This window comes from Salvelinus alpinus, chromosome 14 (assembly GCF_045679555.1).
Source record: "Salvelinus alpinus chromosome 14, SLU_Salpinus.1, whole genome shotgun sequence".
Classification (NCBI taxonomy): domain Eukaryota; kingdom Metazoa; phylum Chordata; class Actinopteri; order Salmoniformes; family Salmonidae; genus Salvelinus; species Salvelinus alpinus.
This window is the reverse complement of record NC_092099.1, coordinates 57,169,322-57,192,360: the sequence shown is the minus strand read 5'-3', so window position 1 is coordinate 57,192,360 and position 23,039 is coordinate 57,169,322. Positions and strand designations below refer to the sequence as shown.

General features: G+C 43.7%; 1 protein-coding gene across 3 annotated transcripts in view; it reads left to right on the top strand.

The window, feature by feature from the left end:
- Positions 1–870: 870 nt before the first annotated feature.
- Positions 871–23,039, top strand: part of LOC139539137 (histamine N-methyltransferase-like) — a 34,995-nt gene continuing 12,826 nt past the window's right edge. The window contains exons 1-2 of one of the 3 annotated variants that reach the window (XM_071341949.1): positions 871–1,146; positions 16,374–16,459. Coding sequence is in view for 1 of the 3 variants with exons in the window: in XM_071341947.1 (XP_071198048.1) it covers positions 15,910–16,000; positions 16,374–16,459 (177 nt within the window). In the remaining 2 variants the exon portion in view is untranslated. Of the gene's footprint in view, positions 1,147–15,894; positions 16,001–16,373; positions 16,460–23,039 lie in introns of those variants that run through there. The other 2 variants (XM_071341947.1, XM_071341950.1) reach the window with 2 other exon arrangements.

Below are 23,039 nucleotides of genomic sequence, written 5' to 3'. Positions count from 1 at the left end.
CATTGTATATAGATTCTCTTTTTTTTCCTACCATGTTATTGACTTGTTTATTGTTTACTCCATGTGTAACTCTGTGTTGTCTGTTCACACTGCTATGCTTTATCTTGGCCAGGTCGCAGTTGCAAATGAGAACTTGTTCTCAACTAGCCTACCTGGTTAAATAAAGGTGAAATAAAAATAAAAATAATACAGTAAAGTCTATATACAGTGTGTGCAAATGAGGTAAGATAAGGGAGGTAAGGCAATAAATAGGCCATAGTGGTGAAATAATTACAATTTAGCAATTAAACACTGGAGTGATAGATGTGCAGAAGATGAATGTGCAAGTAGAGATATTGGGGTGCAAAGGAGCAAAAATAAATAACAGTATGGGGATGAGGTAGTTGGATGGGCTACGTACAGGTTCAGTGATCTGTGAGCTGCTCTGACAGCTGGTGCTTAAAGTTAGTGAGGGAGATATGACCCTCCAGCTTCATTGATTTTTGCAATTCGTTCTAGTCATCGGCAGCAGAGAACTGGAAGGAAAGGCGGCAAAAGGAGGAATTGGCTTTGGGGGTGACCAGTGAAATATACCTGCTGGAGCGCATGCTACGGGTGGGTGCTGCTATGGTGACCAGTGAGCTGAGATAATGCAGGGCTTTACCTAGCAAAGACTTATAGATGACCTGGAGCCAGTGGGTTTGGCGACGAATATGAAGCGAAGGCCAGCCAACGAGAGCATACAGGTCACAGTGGTGGGTAGTATATAGGGCTTTGGTGACAAAACGGATGGCACTGTGATAAACTGCATCCAATTTGCTGAGTAGAGTGTTGGAGGCTATTTTGTAAATGACATCGCCAAAGTCAAGGATCGGTAGGATAGTCCATCTTACGAGGGTATGTTTGGCAGCATGAATGAAGGATGCTTTGTTGCGAAATAGGAAGCTGTTACTTTCCCCAGTTTCTGTGTTGTGGTTTTGTTTGTATGTGTGTGTTTCAGGATGGCTTCCTGAAATTCAAAGCAGCTGATTGGTCGGCCCCATCGAAGATTGGAGATCTGACCCCACCCTCTCGTCAGGAGATACAGCTGTCTTCAATTACTGACTCCTTCTGAAGCTAGAAAAGCCAGTGTTCCTTTGTTAGGAGGGAGCCTGAGAGAGCTTATTGGTATGTCCTGTGTTGGTCGCTCAGACAGTTTTTGTTAAGTATTTTTTTTTTGCCGTATGTGTGTGCCAATAGTACGCAGTGTTTTTGATTATTGAAATTGTTTTCTTATGTTTGTATTATTCTGTTTCATTTGTTCCCGGGGGGGAAGGCACCTTGGAAGTGCTTAGGCAAGAGGCCTGAGGGCATACATATACCCGTAGTATATGTCTGTCTATGTACACTAGGTAAGACCTGGGCGACCATCCCCTGTATTTTGGTTAGTGCTGCAGGTGGTGGTAGTTAGGTAAGTTGTGGGTAGGTAAGGTAGGGGAAGGGGCTCTTTAACTTTAACTTTCTTTGCTTTGGTTCCGTCCAGCCCCTTTTCCCCATATTACTGTGGGAAGGAATATATTCCCTGTTAACGGTAAAATTCTCTGTCTCAGTCATCCTTACCCGCACCTACAATCCCATTCATCTTTCATTCCACGGGGAGTTGAGTTGTAGCAGAGTGTTGCGTTCCAACTACCTAGAGGAGTGTGTCAATGAAGCCGATCCTAGATTACATTTTGGATTGGAGATGCTTAATGTGAGTCTGGAAGGAGAGTTTAGTCTACCCAAACACCTAGGTATTTGTAGTTCACGTATTCTAAGTCAGAACCGTCCAGAGTAGTGATGCTGGACAGGCGGGCAGGTGCGGGCAGTGATCGATTAAAGAGCATGCATTTAGTTTTACTTGCAGTTGGCGGCCACGGCAGGAGAGTTGTATGGCATTGAAGAAGTATACAGAGTGGTGTCGTCTACGTCGAGGTGGATCAGAGAATCACCAGCAGCAAGAGCGACATCATTGATGTATTCAGAGAAAAGAGTCGGCCCGGAGACTTGAACCCTGTGGCACCCCCATAGAGACTGCCAGAGGTCCGGACAACAGGCCTTCCGATTTGACACACTGAACTCGAAGTAGTTGGTAAACCAGGCAAGGCAGTCATTTGAGAAACCAAGGCTGTTGCGTCTGGCGATAAGAATGTGGTGATTGACAGAGTCGAAAGCCTTGGCCAGGTCGATGAACAGAGCTGCACAGTATTGTCTCTTATCGATTGTGGTTATGATACCGTTTAGGACCTTGAGCGTGGCTGAGGTGCACCCATGACCAGATTGCATAGCGGAGAAGGTACAGTGGGATTCGAAATGGTCGGTGATCTGTTTGTTAACTTTGCTTTCGAAGGCCTTAGAAAGGCAGGGTAGGATAGATATAGGTCTGTAGCAGTTTGGGTCTAGTGTCTCGCCCTTTGAAGAGGGCGATGACCGCGGCAGCTTTCTAATCTTTGGGGATCTCAGACGATACGAAAGAGAGGTTTAACAGGCTAGTAATAGGGGTTGTAACAATTTCGGCTGATCATTTTAGGAAGAGGGTCCAGATTGTCTAGCCCGGCTGATTTGTAGTGGTCCAGATTTTGAAGCTCTTTCAGAACATCAGCTATCTGGATTTTGGTGAAGGAGAAATGGTGGAGGCTCGGGCAAGTTGCTGTGGGGGTGCAGGGCTGTTGACCGGGGTAGCCAGGTGGAAAGCATGGCCAGCCGTAGAAAAATGCTTTTTGAGATTCTCAATTATCGTGGATTTATCAGTGGTGAGTGTTTCCCAGCCTCAGTTGGCAGCTGGGATGAGGTGCTCTTATTCTCCATGGACTTTAGTGTCCCAGAACGTTTTGGCATTTGTGCTACAGGATGCACATTTCTGTTTGAAAAAGCTAGCCTTTGCTTTCCTAACTTCCCTGAAAAGTTGCATATTGTGGGGGCTATTCGATGCTCATGCAGTACGCCACAGGATGTGCTCTTTGGCAGTCAGGTCTGGAGTGAACTAAGGGCTATATCTGTTCCTGGTTCTACATTTTTTGAATGGGACATGTTTATTTAAGATGGTGAGGAAAGCACTTTTAAAGCATAACCAGGCATCCTCTACTGACGGAATGAGGTCAATATCCTTCCAGGATACTTGGGCCAGGTCGATTTAGAAAGGCCTGCTCGCTGAAGTGTTTTAGGGAGCTTTTGACAGTGATGAGGGATGGTCGTTTGACCCCAGACCTATTACAGACGCAGGCAATGAGGCAGTGATCGCTACGATCCTGGTTGAGGACAGCAGTGGTGTATTTGGAGGGCAGGTTGGTTAGTATGATATATATATATGAGGGTGCCCGTGTTTACGGATTTGGGGTTGTACCTGGTAGGTTCATTGATAATTTGTGAGATTGAGGGCATCGAGCTTAGATTGTAAGATGGCCGGAGTGTTGAGCATGTCCCAGTTTAGGTCACCTAACAGCACAAGCTCTGAAGATGGATAGGGGGCAATCAATTCACATATGGTGTCCAGGGCAGAAGGTGGTCTATAGCAAGCGGCAACGGTGAGAGACTTGTTTCTGGAAAGGTGGATTTTTAAAAGTAGAAGCTCGAATTGTTTGTGCACAGACCTGGATAGTATGACAGCACTCTGCAGGCTATCTCTGCAGTAGATTGCAACTCCGCCCTCTTTGGCAGTTCTATCTTGTCGGAAAATGTTATAGTTAGGGATGGAAATTTCACGGTTTTTGGTGGCCTTTCTAAGCCAGGATTCAGACATGGCTAGGACATCTGGGTTGGCAGAGTGTGCTAAAGCAGTGACTACAACAAACTTAGAGAGGAGGCCTCTAATGTTAACATGCATGAAACCAAGGCTTTTACGGTTACAGAAGTCAACAAATGAGAGCGCCTGGGGAATGGGAGTGGATTAACCTCTACATCACCAGATGAACAGAGAAGGAGTAGGATAACTATTCCTGTGGTCCGGCAAAATTAAGGAAGTTGTACAATTTAAAAAACATTACAATACATTCATAACAGATTTCACTACTCCACTACCACATATCTACAACATGTTAGCTACATGTTCTAACAGATAACTGCTGGTCAAACTACTAGTCTAACATGTTATAGCAGAGAACTACTGGTCCTACATGATAGCTATATAACAAATACATACTGGTCCAACATGCTAGCTATATAGTATCTTTTCATGTCGTTTTTCAACTCATTCCCTATTGAAGATACAGTGGGATATTGGTCATGTTGCACTTCCTAAGGCTTCCACTAGATGTCAACAGTCTTTAGAACCTAGTTTGATGCTTCTACTGTGAAGTGTGGCCGAATGAGAGGGGAATGAGTCAGAGGTCTGGCAGAATGCTTTGAGCTTGTGACGCTCGTTCACGTGAGAGCGAGCTCTGTTCCATCGCAATTCTACAGACAAAGGAATTCTCTGGTTGGAACATTATTGAAGATTTATGTTAAAAACATCCTAGATATTGATTCTATGCATGGTTTGACATGTTTCTACGGACTGTAGCGGAACTTTTTGACATTGACCATGAGGGGTGCGTCACTTGAGTGGGTTGAGTCACTGACATGGTCTTCCTGCCTGGGTTGGCGCCCCCCCTTGGGTTGTGCCGTGGCGTAGAACTTTGTGGGCGGCCTTGTCTCAGGATGGTACGTTGGTGGTTGAAGATATCCCTCTAGTGGTGTGACAAATGTTTTTAGTTTTTAAGGGTGCAACTGCATCTAGGGTATTGCGCAAGGTTAAATTGAGTTCCTCAGTTAAGTGGTTAACTGATTTTTGTCCTGACGTCCTTGGGTAGGCAGAGGGAGTCTGGAAGGGCATCAAGGAATCTTTGGGTTGTCTGAGAATTTATAGCACGACTTTTGATGCTCCTTGGTTGGGGTCTGAGCAGATTATTTGTTGCGATTGCAAACGTAATAAAATGGTCGTCCGATAGTCCAGGATTATGAGGAAAACATTAAGATCTACAACATTTATTCCATGGGACAAAACTAGGTCCAGAGTATGACTGTGGCAGTGAGTAGGTCCGGAGACATGTTGGACAAAACCTACTGAGTCGGATGGCTCCGAAAGCCTTTTGGAGTGGATCTGTGTATTTTTCCGTGTGAATATTAAAGTCACCAAAAATGTGAATTATATCTGCTATGACTACAAGGTCCGATAGGAATTCAGATTTAATGACTAGAAGTTCAAAAGACGAAAACGTCGGGGGGCTTTTTGTAAATTGAAATTTTCTATTGTAAATGTTAGCAACACCTCCGCCTTTGTGGGATGCGCGGGGGATATGGTCACTAGTGTAACCAGGAGGTGAGGCCTCATTTAACAAGGTAAATTCATCAGGCTTAAGCCATGTTTCAGTCAGGCCAATCACATCAAGATTATGATCAGTGATTAGTTCATTGACTATAACTGCCTTGGAAGTGAAGGATCTAACATTAAGTAGCCCTATTTTGAGATGTGAGGTATCACGATCTCTTTCAATAATGGCAGGAATGGAGGAGGACTTTATTCTAATGAGATTGCTAAGGCAAACACTGCCATGTTTAGTTTTGCCCAACCTAGGTCGAGGCACAGACACGGTCTCAATGGGGATAGCTGAGCTGACTACACTGACTGCTAGTGGCAGACTCCACTAAGCTGGCAGGCTGGCTAACAGCCTGTTGCCTGGCCTGCACCCTATTTTAATATGGAGCTAAGGGAGTTAGAGCCCTATCTATGTTCGTAGATAAGATGAGAGCACCCCTCCAGCTAGGATGGAGTCCTAGCTGATTTAACAGTTTTTAAAGTCATTTTCATAATGGGTGCATGCTTATTAGTAACTGGAATAAGAAATGTCATAAATGTGTCAAGTGCAGTGTCTAGTTTCTTCTCATTACACACCACAGACCAACATATACTCTTTACATCAACAACATAGGAATCAGTACAAAACTTATTGTATGACCTCTTATACACTATATTAGGCCCAGCCTTTGGAACTTTGGTTTACCTAGATATGGCTACTATAGCTAATTTCTGCAGCATTAGTAAAGATGTGATTAATACAGGATTTAATTCCTGTGCTGTTTGTAACGACCCTGGTAGGTTGACTGATAACCTGAACCAGGTTGCAGGCACTGGTTACAGTTTGAAGCTTTTTCTTGAGTGGGCAGCTTGATGAAAGCCAGTCAATATTTAATTCACACCTCTGTTAATATCACATGCATTTCACACATATTATCCAGATACTGACTGTTAGCACTTGGTGGTCTATAGCAGCTTCCCACCAGAATGGGCTTTAGGTGAGGCAGATGAACCTGTAGCCATATTACTTCAACAGTATTTAACATGAGATCGTCTCTAATCTTTACAGGAATGTGGTTCTGAATATAAACAGCAACACCTCCACCTTTGGCATTTCTGTCTCTTCTGTAGATGTTATGACCTTGTATTGCTACCACTGTATCATCAAAGGTATTGTCTAAGGAAGTTTCAGAGATAGTCAGAATGAATGTCATCTGTTATTAGTACATTTTTGATTTCATGAACCTTGTTTCTTCAGCTACATATGTTAACGTGGGCTATTTTGAGCACTTTTCTTCTTGAATGCTTGCTTGTTTTCATTGTTTTACTGGGAAGCTTAGCAGCAGTAGATCATGTTCTTTATGTTAGTGCAGGGTGAGCTGCACACAGTGGACTTCCTCCTAGGGCACACCAGCTCACTGCTAACAGTATAAATCTGGTTCATAGGCACATGATTACTGCATACAATATCTGTAGGTTCAGCAGAGGCATTCAGGGCAATTAGAGGTACATAAATTAGGTTACTTATATTGTCTACCGACATCCCTGGTGTAATGTACATTTGCTGAAGCATTATGACAACTCAGCGCCACAATGGTAGGGATTAGCTGAGCTGGCCTTGGGTCATTGATAATTGTAATTGTCTCAACGCAGCCTTATAGTGCAGTGAACGGATCCAGGAACCCAAATGATTTAGGTGGATCCCATCCTCCTTATAAAACGTGCTTCCTCCTTATAAAGGAAATAACATGCCCAAAGTAAATGGACATTTTCTCTGGCCCAGATCGTAGAATATGCATATAATTTACAGATTAGGATAGAAAACACTCCAAAGTTTCCAAAACTGTCAAAATATTGTCTGTGAGAAAAAGAATACTTATTCTGCAAGCGAAAACATGAGAAAAAGTAACCCGTAAGTGATTTTTTTATTTTTATCTGTGTTTCCTGGCCTGTCTAACCTCCATTTAAAGGGGTATCAACTAGATTCCTTTTCCAATGGCTTCCTCAGGCTGTGACCAGGCTTTAGACATAGTTTCAGGCTTTTATTTTGAAAAATGAACAAGTTTTTTCAAAACTCGCCAAGTGTCCTCGGAATATTTCCTGTGCGCGCGGGAGGAGCTCACCATTTTCCTTTTGTCTCTTAAAGAATAGGTTATGCTCCGGTTGAAATATTATCGATTATGTTTGTTAAAGACAACCTGAAGATTGATTATAAAAAAACATTTGAAATGTTTCTACGGCCATTTCAGATACTTTTTGGGATTTGTCGAACGGAACACGGCTTTTGTTTTCTCAAAATAATGCGCAACCCAAATAGCGTTTCTTTGTGATAAAAGTAATATTTATCGAACAAAAATAAGATTTGTTGTGTAACTGGGAGTCTCGTGAGTGGAAACACCCAAAGATTATCAAAGGTAAGCGATTAATTTTATTGCTTTTCTGACTTTCGTGACCATGCTAATTTGGGGCTAGCTGATGTAGCATTGAAAGCTACACTCACAAAAGCTTGGATTTCTTTCGCTGTAAAATATATTTTCAAAATCTGACACGATAGGTGGATTAACAACAAGCTAAGATGTGTTTTGGTATATTTCACTTGTGATTGCATGATTATAAATATTTTTAGTAATATTTTTGAATTTGGCGCCCTGCAATTCAGCGGTTGTTTGGGAAAGTGAACCCGTATTCGGTATCCGTAGCGCAGAGAAGTTAAGAGAAAGAATCCTTCTAAAGCGTTCAATGCCACGATTCAGAGAGGGCACAGGGCCAGTTATGATGGATCCTTTATTAGTGTCTAGCAGAGAGTCAATCAGCTCTTTAAAAATCAGTTTCAACTGTTCAGAGCTGCCCTTCATAATGTCATTAAAACTCACATGGACTATGATAGAATCGATTTCCATGTCCTGACGTAGTACAATCGGGAGCAGCTTATTAATGTAATTTACTCAAGCTCCGGGATAGGACATTGTGTTTGCACTGGGAACGGTCACATTTCTTACCATGGAACTGCCCAAAACCATGGCTGCCGAGAAGGACGAGGAAATCAACCCACTCCCACGTTTCACAGGATTCGGGGAAGCCTTTATGGACTTGCGAGAGGCGGGATAACTTGAGCCCGATGCTCCCGGCGCCTGGTGCAGACCTCCGACAGTTGGAGAAGCAATCCAGAGCAGGGATGGAAGGTTGCCGACGTCGACTCCGAAACCGTAGGAGTAGGCACTGTGGCCGCAGACACAGGTACTCCCAGTGACGAAGATGCAGGAAGATCAGGCTCCAGGGCGGCAAAACTATTCGTTGTTTGTATCCGCTCCGGGCCTCTCGTTGGGAGTGTAGACTGCTTCGACTCTGCTATCAGATGGGCAACACCGGCCAGTCGGATAATGACAAACGACAAGGCGGAGATGCATCCAACAAGCGCGAACGCCGTCTAGCCACCGGCGTAGAAAAGGTAAACATTCCACTCTGCGTTTTCCCCAGTTTCTTACTTAGGCTGGCGACCTGCATGATCAAGGAAGTCACCTCAAGCCTATAATCCCCAGCAAGGAAACAATGTCTGCATTGGAACTGAGTGATCCGGTTTGTCCCGAAACAAAGTGTAATTTATACAGCTCCTACAGAGCTGGAACCGTTAATTTATTTCTCCAGACAGAGGGCTCCATTGCAAAACTAATCTGGTACCAACTTTGTTAGCATGATGGCTAGCAGCTTAGAGGCTCTGTCAAGCAGGCTTCAACCTGTCTGTTAAGCGGGATTCCGGGACAAGAAATAGCTTGTCCCGGAATCCTAGCTGTTGAAAGCTAACCGTGTAGCGGAATCCATGCAAAACAGGTGTGTATTCGTATTTAATGAATAGGGATTTTGTTTTTATCAAAAAATATCAAACCAAGTTTTTTTCCAGCATACAATGTTCAGCTGCACACTGTGGTGGTTAATTGCTTTACTATCAAATGAGGTGAGACAAACTTATCACCAGGGGTGGAAGTAATGAATTACAACTACTCACGTTCCTGTAATTTAGTAGCTTTTCTGTGTACTTGTACTTTTTGTTGTATTTTTAAAAGGCTGTATTTTTACATAAGTACATTTTTAATGAAGTAAAGTACTTAAGTACATTTTCAAAACCATCCATTACAGAGTACAATCTAGAAAAGGGATACACATCATCATGGCAAGCACATAAAGTTTGCGCCTTTTGTAGCAGCTAGAACTGTTCACTTGTTTGTCAGTGACAAGTAACATGATCAGGTGGACCAATACAATTCAATTTCACGCATCGCGTGAAAACGGCCCAATCACAGCTGTGTATGCAAACCAAATGATGATCGGTAGCAGGATTTTCTCAGTAAAAAAAGGTTTCCTAATCAACTTAAAAAATAAATGGAGCCTAATGAGATTGAACAGGTTCAGGAGACAATACAGAGACAGAGCCAGTGGCCAGGTCTGAAGACCATGAGGAAGGAAATCCCTGGCCACATCTCAAAGAACACTTCAGCTTCAAGCAGAAGCTTGAATGCTCTGCTTACCAAAGATGGTGGAGGTGGCTGCCTACAAAAACTGCGTCAAACTTGAGGAAACATGAATGGTACGAAAAGTAAAGTTATACATATATTTTATCGCCATGAATGACGTTTGTTAGATACATTACATAGCCTACACAACAAAGCGTTACTACTAGCCTGTTGCATTCAATCTGTAGCATAAGGCTAACGTTAGCTAGCTCATCCTGTTGCTAGTTAGTTAGAAGCTAACCCTGACCAACGTCTTTACACAGCTGAAGGAACTATAAGCTGTAGTGTGGGCTACTACCGCATTGACATTATGGTGGCTAGTAGCTAGCCATCCCCCTAATGTAAGTTGTTGGGGATAGCTAAAAGTGAAATTAATGAACTTGTGAAGATAAAATAAATACACTGCTCAAAAAAATAAAGGGAACACTTAAACAACACAATGTAACTCCAAGTCAATCACACTTCTGTGAAATCAAACTGTCCACTTAGGAAGCAACACTGATTGACAATAAATTTCACATGCTTTTGTGCAAATGGAATAGACAACAGGTGGAAATTATAGGCAATTAGCAAGACACCCCCAATAAAGGATTGGTTCTGCAGGTGGTGACCACAGACCACTTCTCAGTTCCTATGCTTCCTGGCTGATGTTTTGGTCACTTTTGAATGCTGGCGGTGCTTTCACTCTAGTGGTAGCATGAGACAGAGTCTACAACCCACACAAGTGGCTCAGGTAGTGCAGCTCATCCAGGATGGCACATCAATGCGAGCTGTGGCAAGAAGGTTTGCTGTGTCTGTCAGCGTAGTGTCCAGAGCATGGAGGCGCTACCAGGAGACAGGCCAGTACATCAGGAGACGTGGAGGAGGCCGTTGGAGGGCAACAACCCAGCAGCATGACCGCTACCTCCGCCTTTGTGCAAGGAGGAGCAGGAGGAGCACTGCCAGAGCCCTGCAAAATGACCTCCAGCAGGCCACAAATGTGCATGTGTCTGCTCAAACGGTCAGAAACAGACTCCATGAGTGTGGTATGAGGGCCCGACGTCCACAGGTGGGGGTTGTGCTTACAGCCCAACACCGTGCAGGACGTTTGGCATTTGCCAGAGAACACCAAGATTGGCAAATTCGCCCTGTGCTCTTCACAGATGAAAGCAGGATCACACTGAGCACATGTGACAGAGTCTGGAGACGCCGTGGAGAACGTTCTGCTGCCTGCAACATCCTCCAGCATGACCGGTTTGGCGGTGGGTCAGTCATGGTGTGGGGTGGCATTTCTTTGGGGGGCCGCACAGCCCTCCATGTGCTCGCCAGAGGTAGCCTGACTGCCATTAGGTACCGAGATGAGATCCTCAGACCCCTTGTGAGACCATATGCTGGTGCGGTTGGCCCTGGGTTCCTCCTAATGCAAGACAATGCTAGACCTCATGTGGCTGGAGTGTGTCAGCAGTTCCTGCAAGAGGAAGGCATTGATGCTATGGACCGCCCGTTCCACAGACCTGAATCCAATTGAGCACATCTGGGACATCATGTCTCGCTCCATCCACCAACGCCACGTTGCACCACAGACTGTCCAGGAGTTGGCGGATGCTTTAGTCCAGGTCTGGGAGGAGATCCCTCAGGAGACCATCCGCCACCTCATCAGGAGCATGCCCAGGCGTTGTAGGGAGGTCATACAGGCACGTGGAGGCCACACACACTACTGAGCCTCATTTTGACTTGTTTTAAGGACATTACATCAAAGTTGGATCAGCCCGTAGTGTGGTTTTCCACTTTAATTTTGAGTGTGACTCCAAATCCAGACCTCCATGGGTTGATAAATTTGATTTCCATTGATCATTTTTGTGTGATTTTGTTGTCAGCACATTCAACTATGTAAAGAAAAAAGTATTTAACCTCTCTAGGATGAGAGTGGCGCTAGCGGCACTCCCCCCCCACCCCCACTGAAAAACCAGTGCCGCGAAATTCAAAAAAAAAATTTTTTTTAAATATTTAACTTTCACACATTAAAGTCCAATACAGCTAATGAAAGACACAGATCTTGTGAATCCAGTCAACATGTCCGATTTTTAAAATGTTTTACAGGGAAGACACAATATGTAAAGATGTACATCTATTACCTAAAAACACATTAGCATAATCCACCATCTTTTATTTGTCCACCAACACCAGTAGCTATCACCAATTCGGCTAAACTAAGATATTTATAGCCCCTAACCAAGAAAAAAACTAATCAGATGACAGTCTGATAACATATTTATGGTATGGGATAGGTTTTGTTAGAAAAAAGTGCATATTTCAGGTAGATGGCATAGGTTACAATTGCACCCACCGTCACAAATGGAATAGAAAAACTACTTAGAGCAACGTGTTTACCTACTTACTAATCATCAAACATTTCGTAAAAATACACAGCATACACGAATCGAAAGACACAGATCCTGTGAATACAGACAATATTTCAGATTTTCTAAGTGTCTTACAGCGAAAACACAATAAATCGTTATATTAGCATAGCACATAGCACATAGCAGCCCAGCATTGATTCTAGCCAAAGTGAGCGATAAAAGTAAACATCGCCAAAATATATTAATTTTTTCACTAACCTTCTCAGAATTCTTCAGATGACACTCCTGTAACATCATATTACACAATCCATATAGAGTTTGATCGAAAATGTTTATATTTAGCCACCAAAATCATGGTTAGACAATGTGAAATGTAGCTCAGCTGGTCAGAAAAAGTCTGTGCGCCACTTAGACAGTGATCTACTCTTATACATAAATACTCATAAACGTGACTAAAAAATATAGGGTGGACAGGGATTGATAGACAATTTAATTCTTAATACAATCGCGGAATTACATTTTTTAAATTATCCTTACTTTTCAATACAGCTTGCGCCAAGCGAAGCTACGTCAAAAAACATGGCGTCCGAAGGCACTAACACTTTTCGACAGAAACACGATTTATCATAATAAAAATGTCCTACTTTGAGCTGTTCTTCCATCGGTATCTTGGGCAAAGGATCCTTTCTTGGGTCCAATCGTCTTTTGGTGGAAAGCTGTCCTCTTGCCATGTGGAAATGCCAACTGCGTTCGGGATGAACTGGAAGCGTGCCCAGCAATTCACAGCCTTTCAGAAATAAATGTCCCAAAATCGCACTAAACGGATATAAATTGCTATAAAACGCTTTAAATTAACTACCTTATGATGTTTTTAACTCCCATAACGAGTAGAAACATGACCCGAGTAATATTACTCCCTCCACTAATGCTTGGAACAGGTGCGGGTCGGTGCCCTCTATGCGCATGACGCAGCTCCAAAAGACTGACTAGGCTCAGGGTTTTTTAATTTATAGTGCCTGTGAACGTGCAATCGACACGATTCAAATCGTCATCACGTAAAGACATCCAGGGGAAGACGTAAGCAGTGTCCGTATAGTCATAGCAATAACAGTGGCCTTTTAACTGACTCCAGAACAGTGGCCAAAATTTCTGGAATCTGACTCCATGTCAGGGAAATTGCTGTAGAATGGGCTCTGTTCCACTTAGAGACAAAATTTCAACTCCTATAGAAACTATAGACTGTTTTCTATCCAATAATAATAATAATATGCATATTGTACGATCAAGAACTTTGTGGGAAGCCGTTTCAAAAAATTACACGATTAGCATAAATAGCCACAACAGCGCCCTCATCCCCAACAGGTTTTAATAAGAATATTTCATTCATTCAGATCTAGGATGTGTTATTTTAGTGTTCCCTTTATTTTTTTGAGCAGTGTATATAATTTTGAGATCTGAGATTTTTAGGTATGTGCATTATCTTTTTTTTGGTTGCTTATTTCCTAGCTATATCTGGTTGGATCACTGAGTTTCGAATAATAGCCAGAAATCATGTTTGGCAAACTATAGTTCTTATAACTGGGGAAAAGAAAGAACAATATTCCCCAACATCCGTATGTATTTGGACAGTGACATTATTTAAAACCAAACTGGTCAGGCTATATACATTTTGCCCAGATTGATGCAATAATTTTGTCCACAGAGGAAACATCCATTAAATCATGACAAACTACAATATGCTCACCTCTGCAACCACAAACAAATGAACCAAGGAATTATCAAACACCTCTTCAACTTGCAAGCAAGCAAAGATGTCTGAAATGATGGCAGTGGGAGGAGCCAGGTGCGTCTCACAGGCAACTGTTGACAAGCTTGTCATTAATTTGATCTGTGAGGGCCAACAACCATTCTCTGTGGTCGAACAACCAGCTTTTAAAGAGTTGGTAACCACCCTGCATCCTCAATGCAAAGTAATCTGCAGACCTACTGTTCGTTCAAGAATACATGAAGCTGCCAATCACATGAAGAAGACAGTTATGGCACACCTTGGCAGGGTAAATGATGTTGCCGCCACCACTGATTGTTGGACATCAAAGGAGTTACATCGGGGTCAAGTGTCACTGGATAGATGAAGAAACTCAGACATTCTGCTGCACTCGCTTGCAAGAGATTGAGAGGTTCCCACACATTTTATGTGCTTGCAGGTGCCCTCGATGACATCCTTTGTGCATACAGGATCAGGGGGAAAGTGATAAGAACCAGAACAGACAGTGGATCAAACTTCATCAAAGCATTCAATGTTTTTGGTGAGCAGAGCCAGGCAGTCGAGTCAGCAGACCGAGACTCAGATGTTGAAGAGCCAGCAGAGCAGGTTGAATACCAAGACACATATTCCATCCTAGAAAATGACAGCGGCCTAGAATATCAACTCACTCAGCATCAATGGTGTGCATGTCACCTGCTGAACCTCATTGCAACAACAGATTCTGCGTTGGCAGAAAAATAGTGATGGCTACAAAAGGTTGTCCAGGTGGTCTTTTGCCAAATACCATGTGGAATAAAACGGGCCGGTCAACCTTAGCTGCTGAAGTTGTAGAGAATGAGTGCAAACTGCAGTTGATCCGTCCAAATCAAACACGTTGGAACTCAACTTACCTGGCGGTAGAGAGGAGCACACGTATCATACAAGAGAAGGGGGAGGATGCCATAAGAAATGTGTGTGAAGAATTAAAAGTGAAAATGTGAGTAGCAATTCTTTGAATCAATGTAATGTTTTCCTAATATTTATAGTCCATGAAATGTTACACGGAACACAAACCGGCTGCGCGCATGCGCCATCGTGCGCTATCGTGCGCTATCGCGCATAAATGTATTTTGTCCCCCTACACCAAACGCAATCACGACATGCAGGTTAAAATATCAAAACAAACTCTGAACCAATGACATTAATTTGGGGACAGGTCATTAAAGCATTAAACATGTTTGGCAATTGAGCTAGTTAGCTTGCACTTGCTAGCTAATTTGTCCTATTTAGCTAGCTTGCTGTTGCTAGCTAATTTGTCCTGGGATATAAACATTGAGTTGTTATTTTACCTGAAATGCACACGGTCCTCTACTCCGACAATTAATCCACACATAAAACGGCCAACTGAATCGTTTCTAGTCATCTCTCCTCCTTCCAGGCTTTTTCATCTTTGAACTTATAAGGTGATTGGCATCTACACTTTTACCACGACAACCGGCAAAACATTTAGTTTTTCAATCACCCACGTGGGTATAACCAATGAGGAGATGGCACGTGGCTACCTGCTTCTATAAACCAATGAGGAGATGGGAGAGTCAGGACTTTCAGTGCGATCTGCGTCAGAAATAAAAAGGAGTTCTATTTTAGCCCTTGGCATCGCAGACGCTCGTTGGCGCGCACGAGCAGTGTGGGTGCAATAATTGAATAACATGGATTTCAAAATGTATTTTGCGACGCTCGCGCACGCGACGTGTCCGGTCTGGTCAGCATGTAAGAATTCTAAGAGGTTTTACATTTACCTTACCTTATCTTTCAGGCTCAGCCCGGCAGAAATGTCCTTCTTGAATAAGTACTGTAAAGTAAGTGATGAAGCCTTTGGTCTCAGCTTTGAACATTCTACAGTCTGAGACCAACACGCATATGGGGTGGCTGCTGCCAGTGATCTTCTTACTAAAAACAAAACTTAAAAGGCTGGAAGCATCTTGACAAATATGCCTACCATTTATCAGAGCCATTTTGAACGGTCTCCAAAAGCGCTTTGGAGAAATGATGGAGGAGCCACAGCTTATTGCTGCTGCAATGCTACTTCCAAAGTTCAAGACGTCTTGGACTGACAAAGCTGATGTCATCACAGCCGGTATGATTTCTTTACTCCAAAAGGTTTTAACCTCATTGTCCATATGATGATATCTTTTGGTCTTTGAGTCTTTTCTTTAATTGTTTTTTGTTATGTTTCTGTTTAAGTTGCATTACAGGTGCTGGACATTAACCTTTGCGTATAACTATGTTTGGGTACAGCCAGACATGGACTCACCTCGACATTAGAGAATTTGTTAGGTCTGAATGTATTTGAACAACTCAAATCAATCTCAGTATCTGAGAATAACAAGTGTGGAAGTCTGTGTTAGAGCTATTGCAATGCACGATTATTTGATTGTGTTGCCAGCCACATACAACAGAGTTTTCTGAAACACTGAATATGTGAATGGTGTGTTGTTTCCAATGTACAGGTTTGGCATACCCGAAGAATTATCTTGACACAATAACACAGGACGAGACTGAGCATCTTTACGCAGCATTCATCTGCGGTCAGAAGGTACAGGGGAGCTGGATGGGTATCCTCAAACTCAACACAGTATCTGCTGTAAAAAAAAATCTCAATGTGTAGAGACCGGTGTCTGGCCCCCAACTCCATAATGGAGCCATCACCTCCTGGTACCCCAGTACAGAAACATTAACTCATGCTATGGAATGTGTTCTCTTTAGGTTTATCACCCAAGGACATAGCAAATCTTCTGTCCGTTTCAAAACCTCCCAGAGGCCCATCCTAACACCGCTTACTCTGTTGCAAAAAACAACCATTTGATGCAATAACAGTATTATACCATAATGTTGCAGTTTTGCTCTGTGTCCACTGAAATGCTCTCACAGCACTCTAACATATGACGACATGTTGACATGTTGATGTATCACGTATGGTTGCTCGTGTTATATACTTTTATGGTATGAAGAATACAATTGAACATAGCTGAATAAAATAGAAAGGCTATTTTCTCTAAACGATTTGAGGCACTGCGCACATGCGGCTATTCTGTGTTGAGTGGTTATCAAAGAAACAGGTACTTCTATATGCTTAAGGCAGTTATACAATTTAAAAAACATTACAATACATTCATTACTGATTTCACAACACACATAGTGTGTGCCCTCAGGCCCCTACTCCACATCTATAACACAGTCTAGTGCATATGTTATCGTGTGTGCGTGTAAGCATGTGTCTGTGCCTATGTTTGTGTTGCTTCACAGTCCCTGCTGGTGCATACGGTATTTTTATCTATTTTTGTTTTGTTTTTAGTATATATGACTCGACCTTTGACTCCCGAGCCTGTTGGGGAGTTGCAGCGATGAGACAAAACCCTCCTATATATATTTATTTATTTCCATTTTTGATCTTGTCTCATCGCTGAAACTCCCCAACGGGCTCGGGAGGCGAAGGTCGAGTCATGCGTCCTCTGAAACATGACCCGCCAAACTGCGCTTCCAGACGCCCGCTTAATCTGAAAGCCAGCCGCACCAATATGTCAGAGGAAACACTGTTCAACTGACTACCACAGTCAGCCTACAAGCGCCTGGCCTGCCACAAGGAGTCGCTAGAGCGCGATGAGCCAAGTAAAGCCCCCCGGCCAAACCCTCCCCTAACCCGGACGACGCTGGGCCAATTGTGCGCCGACATATGGGATTCCCAATCACGGCCGGTTGTGATACAGCCCGGGATCGAACCCGGGTCTGTAGTGATGCCTCTAGGGTTATGCAGTGCCTTAGACTGCTGCGCCACTCGGGAAGCCCTTTTTAAAAATCTGATTCTACTGCTTGCATCAGTTACCTGATGTGGAATAGAGTTCCATGTAGTCATGGCTCTATGTAGTAATGTGAGCCTCCCATAGTCTGTTCTGGACTTGGGGACTATGAAAAGACCTCTGGTGGCATGTCTTGTGGGGTATGCATGGGTGTCTGAGCTGTGTGCTAGTAGTTTAAACAGACAGCTCGGTGCATTCAACATGTCAATACCTCTTACAAATACAAGCCGTGCTGCCCTGTTCTGAGCCAATTGCAATTTTCCTAAGTCCATCTTTGTGGCACCTGACCACACGACTGAACAGTAGTCCAGGTGTGACAAAACTAGAGCCTGTAGGACCTGCCTTGTTGATAGTGCTGTTAAGAAGGTAGAGCAGCACTTTATTACGGACAGACTTCTTTCCATCTTAGCTACTGTTGTGTCAATATGTTTTGACCATGACAGTTTACAATCCAGGGCTACTCCAAGCAGTTTAGTCACCTCAACTTGCTCAATTTCCACATTATCCATTACGAGACGTAGTTGAGGTTTAGGGTTTAGTGAATGATTTGTTCCACATACAATGCTTTTAGTTTTGGAAATATTTAGGACTAACTTATTCTTTACTTATTCCTTGCTACCCATTCCGAAACTAACTGCAGCTCTTTGTTAAGTGTTAGTCATTTCAGTCACTGTAGTAGCTGACGTGTATAGTGCTGAGTCTTCCGCATACATTGACACACTGGCCTTACTCAAAGCCAGTGGCATGTCATTAGTAAAGATTGAAAAATGCAAGGGGCCTAAACAGCTACCCTGGGGAATTCCTGATTCTACCTGGATTATGTTCGAGAGGCTTCCATTAAAGGACACCCTCTGTGTTCTGTTAGACAAGTAACTCTTTTTCAACATCATAGCAGGGGGTGTAAAGCCATAACACATACGTTTTTCCAGCAGCAGACTATGATCGATAATGTCAAAAGCTGCACTGGTCTAACAAGACAGCCCTCACAATCATTTTATCATCAATTTCTCTCAGCCAATCATCAGTCGTTTGTGTAAGTGCTATGCTTGTTGAGTGTCCTTACCTACAAGCGTGCTGAAAGTCTGTCAATTTGTTTACTGTAAAATAACATTGTATCTGGTCAAACACCATTTTTTCCAGAAGTTTATTAAGGGTTTGTAACAGGCTGATTGGTTGGCTATTTGAGCCATTAAAAGGTGGCTTTACTATTCTTGGGTAGCAGAATGACTTTAGCTTCCCTCCCGCCTCTACCATCCATTTTATTGGCCAACGTAAAATCACTGGAAAATGAACTGGATTATCTCCACTTGAGACTATCCTACCAACGGAACATTAAAAACTGTAATATCTTATGTTTCACCGAGTCAAATCAAACTTTGTGGCTGAACAACGACACGAATACAGTTAGCTGGATTTTCCGTGCATCAGCAGGACAGAACAGCTACGTCGGGTAAGATGAGGGGTGGTGGTGTGTGTCTATTTGTCAATAACAGCTGGTGCGCGATGTCTAATATTAAAGAGGTCTCAAGGTATTTCTCACCTGAGGTAAAGTACTTCATGATAGTCTACAGTTTATGTATCTAGACTACATACTATCTACCAAGCCGTCTATTTGCCACCACAAACCGATGCTGGCACTAAGACTGCACTCAACAAGCTGTATAAGGCCATAAGCAAACAAAATGTTCATCCAGAAGAGGCGGTCCTAGTAGCTGGAGACTTTAATACAGGTTAACTTAAATCTGTATTACCTCATTTCTACCAGCATGTCACATGTGCAACCCAAGGGGGAAAAAACTCTAGACCACCTTTACTCCACACAGAGAGACTCATACAAAGCTCTCCCTCACCCTCCATTTGTTAAATCTGACCAAAATTCTATCCTCCTTATTCCAGCTTACAAGCAAAAACTAAACCAGGAAGTACCAGTGACTCGCTCAATATGAAAGCTGTCAGATGATGCGGATGCTACGCTACAGGACTGTTTTGCTAGCACAAACTGGAATATGTTCCCGGGATTCATCCGATGGCATTGAGGAGTATACCACATCAGTCACCGGCTTCATCAATAAGTGCATCAACGATGTCGTCCCAACAGCGACTGTACGTACATATCCCAACCATAAGCCATGGATTACCGAGCTAAAGGCTAGAGCTGCCGCTATATAAGGAGCGGGACATTAATCCGGAAGCTTGTAAGAAATCCCGCAATGCCCTCCGATGAACCATCAAACAGGCAAAGCATCAATACAGGACTAAGATTGAATCCTACTACACCGGCTCTGACGCTCGTTGGTTGTGGCCGGACTTGCAAACTATTACAGACTACAAAGGTAAACCCAGCCGTGAGCTGCCCAGTGACTCAAGCCTACCAGATGAGCTAAATGCCTTTTATGCTCACTTCGTAGCAAGCAACACTGAAGCATGCATGAGAGCACCAGCTGTTTCGGACGACTGTTATCACTCTCTCTGTAACCGATTAGAGCAAGACCTTTAAACAGGTCAACATTCACAAGGCCGCGGGGCCAGATGGATTACTAAGGCGTGTACTCCTCAAAAAGTTCTACAACTGCACCATCGAGAGCACCCTGACCGCTGCATCACCACCTGGTATTTTAACTTCTCAGCAGAGGGTAGTGCATCACTTGGGCCAAGCTTCCTGCAATCCAGGACCTATATAATGTATGTGACGTGGTGAGGTTGGACCCAGGTGCAGAGAAGAGACCAGACAAGGAATCAGTGGTTAAGGATAAGGATAATACACTGCTCAAAAAAATTAAGGGAACACTAAAATAACACATCCTAGATCTGAATGAATGAAATATTCTTATTAAATACTTTTTTCTTTACATAGTTGAATGTGCTGACAACAAAATCACACAAAAATGATCAATGGAAATCAAATGTATCAACCCATGGAGGTCTGGATTTGGAGTCACACTCAAAATTAAAGTGGAAAACCACACTACAGGCTGATCCAACTTTGATGTAATGTCCTTAAAACAAGTCAAAATGAGGCTCAGTAGTGTGTGTGGCCTCCACGTGCCTGTATGACCTCCCTACAACGCCTGGGCATGCTCCTGATGAGGTGGCGGACTCCTGGACAGTCTGTGGTGCAACGTGGCGTTGGTGGATGGAGCGAGACATGATGTCCCAGATGTGCTGAATTGGATTCAGGTCTGGGGAACGGGCGGGCCAGTCCATAGCATCAATGCCTTCCTCTTGCAGGAACTGCTGACACACTCCAGGCACATGAGGTCTAACATTGTCTTGCATTAGGAGGAAACCAGGGCCAACCGCACCAGCATATGGTCTCACAAGGGGTCTGAGGATCTCATCTCGGTACCTAATGGCAGTCAGGCTACCTCTGGCGAGCACATGGAGGGCTGTGCAGCCCCCCAAAGAAATGCCACCCCACACCATGACTGACCCACCGCCAAACTGGTCATGCTGGAGGATGTTGCAGGCAGCAGAACGTTCTCCACGGCGTCTCCAGACTCTGTCACGTCTGTCACATGTGCTCAGTGTGAACCTGCTTTCATCTGTGAAGAGCACAGGGCGCCAGTGGCGAATTTGCCAATCTTGGTGTTCTCTGGCAAATGCCAAACGTCCTGCACGGTGTTGGGCTGTAAGCACAACCCCCACCTGTGGACGTCGGGCCCTCATACCACCCTCATGGAGTCTGTTTCTGACCGTTTGAGCAGACACATGCACATTTGTGGCCTGCTGGAGGTCATTTTGCAGGGCTCTGGCAGTGCTCCTCCTGCTCCTCCTTGCACAAAGGCGGAGGTAGCGGTCATGCTGCTGGGTTGTTGCCCTCCTACGGCCTCCACATCTCCTGATGTACTGGCCTGTCTCCTGGTAGCGCCTCCATGCTCTGGATACTACGCTGACAGACACAGCAAACCTTCTTGCCACAGCTCGCATTGATGTGCCATCCTGGATGAGCTGCACTACCTGAGCCACTTGTGTGGGTTGTAGACTCCGTCTCATGCTACCACTAGAGTGAAAGCACCGCCAGCATTTAAAAGTGAACAAAACATCAGCCAGGAAGCATAGGAACTGAGAAGTGGTCTGTGGCCACCACCTGCAGAACCACTCCTTTATTGGGGGTGTCTTGCTAATTGCCTATAATTTCCACCTGTTGTCTATTCCATTTGCACAACAGCATGTGAAATTTATTGTCAATCAGTGTTGCTTCCTAAGTGGACAGTTTGATTTCACAGAAGTGTGATTGACTTGGAGTTACATTGTGTTGTTTAAGTGTTCCCTTTATTTTTTTGAGCATTGTACTTTACTGTGAAACGGTAGTTGCAGGATCACAGTACACTTGAAAAACAACAAACACAGTAAACAATTACATTTACATTTAAGTCATTTAGCAGACGCTCTTATCCAGAGCGACTTACAAATTGGAAAGTTCATACATATTCATCCTGGTCCCCCCGTGGGGAATGAACCCACAACCCTGGCGTTGCAAGCGCCATGCTCTACCAACTCAGCCACACGGGACCAATTCAAGCTTCTGCAGAGGACAACAGAAAACACCTCTTTTAACAGGGAAATCATGAGTAAATTTGACACACCTGAGTGTCGTTAATGTCTCTAGGATGGTCTCTGTTGCCCTCTGGTGACAGATGGAACCATGACAATACACTAGGCGGTGTCAGAGGCAGGCAAAAAAATGTGTCAGTCTCCAGTCACCAAAGTCATAGACTGTTCACTCTGCTATCTCACGGCAAGCGGTACCGGAGTGCCAAGTCCAGCACCAAAAGGCTCCTTAACAGCTTGTACCCCCAAGCCATAAGACTGCTGAACAATTAATCATCTGGCCACTAGACTATTTACATTGACACCCCTCTCCCCTTTGTTTTTTACACTGCTGCTACTCGCTGTTTATTATCTATGCATATTTACCCCGACCTACATGTACAAATTACCTCGACTAACCTCTACCTCGCACATTGACTCGGTACTGGGTACCCCCTGTATATAGTCTCGTTATTGTTATTTTATTGTTACTTTTAATTTTAAAAAATACTTTAGTTTATTTAGTAAATATTTTTTAAACTCTTTCTTGAACTGCATTGTTGGTTAAGGGCTTGTAAGTAAGCATTTCACAGTAAGGTTGTATTCGGCGCATGTGACAAATAAAGTTTTCAAATAAAGTTTAACATTTCAGCCGTGTTTGGAGTCTCTGGGCAGTGCTGTAATATGTCAGCTGTGGTTGGAGTCTCTGGGCAGTGCTGTAACATGTCAGCTGTGGTTGGAGTCTCTGGGGCAGTGCTGTAACATGTCAGCTGTGGTTGGAGTCTCTGG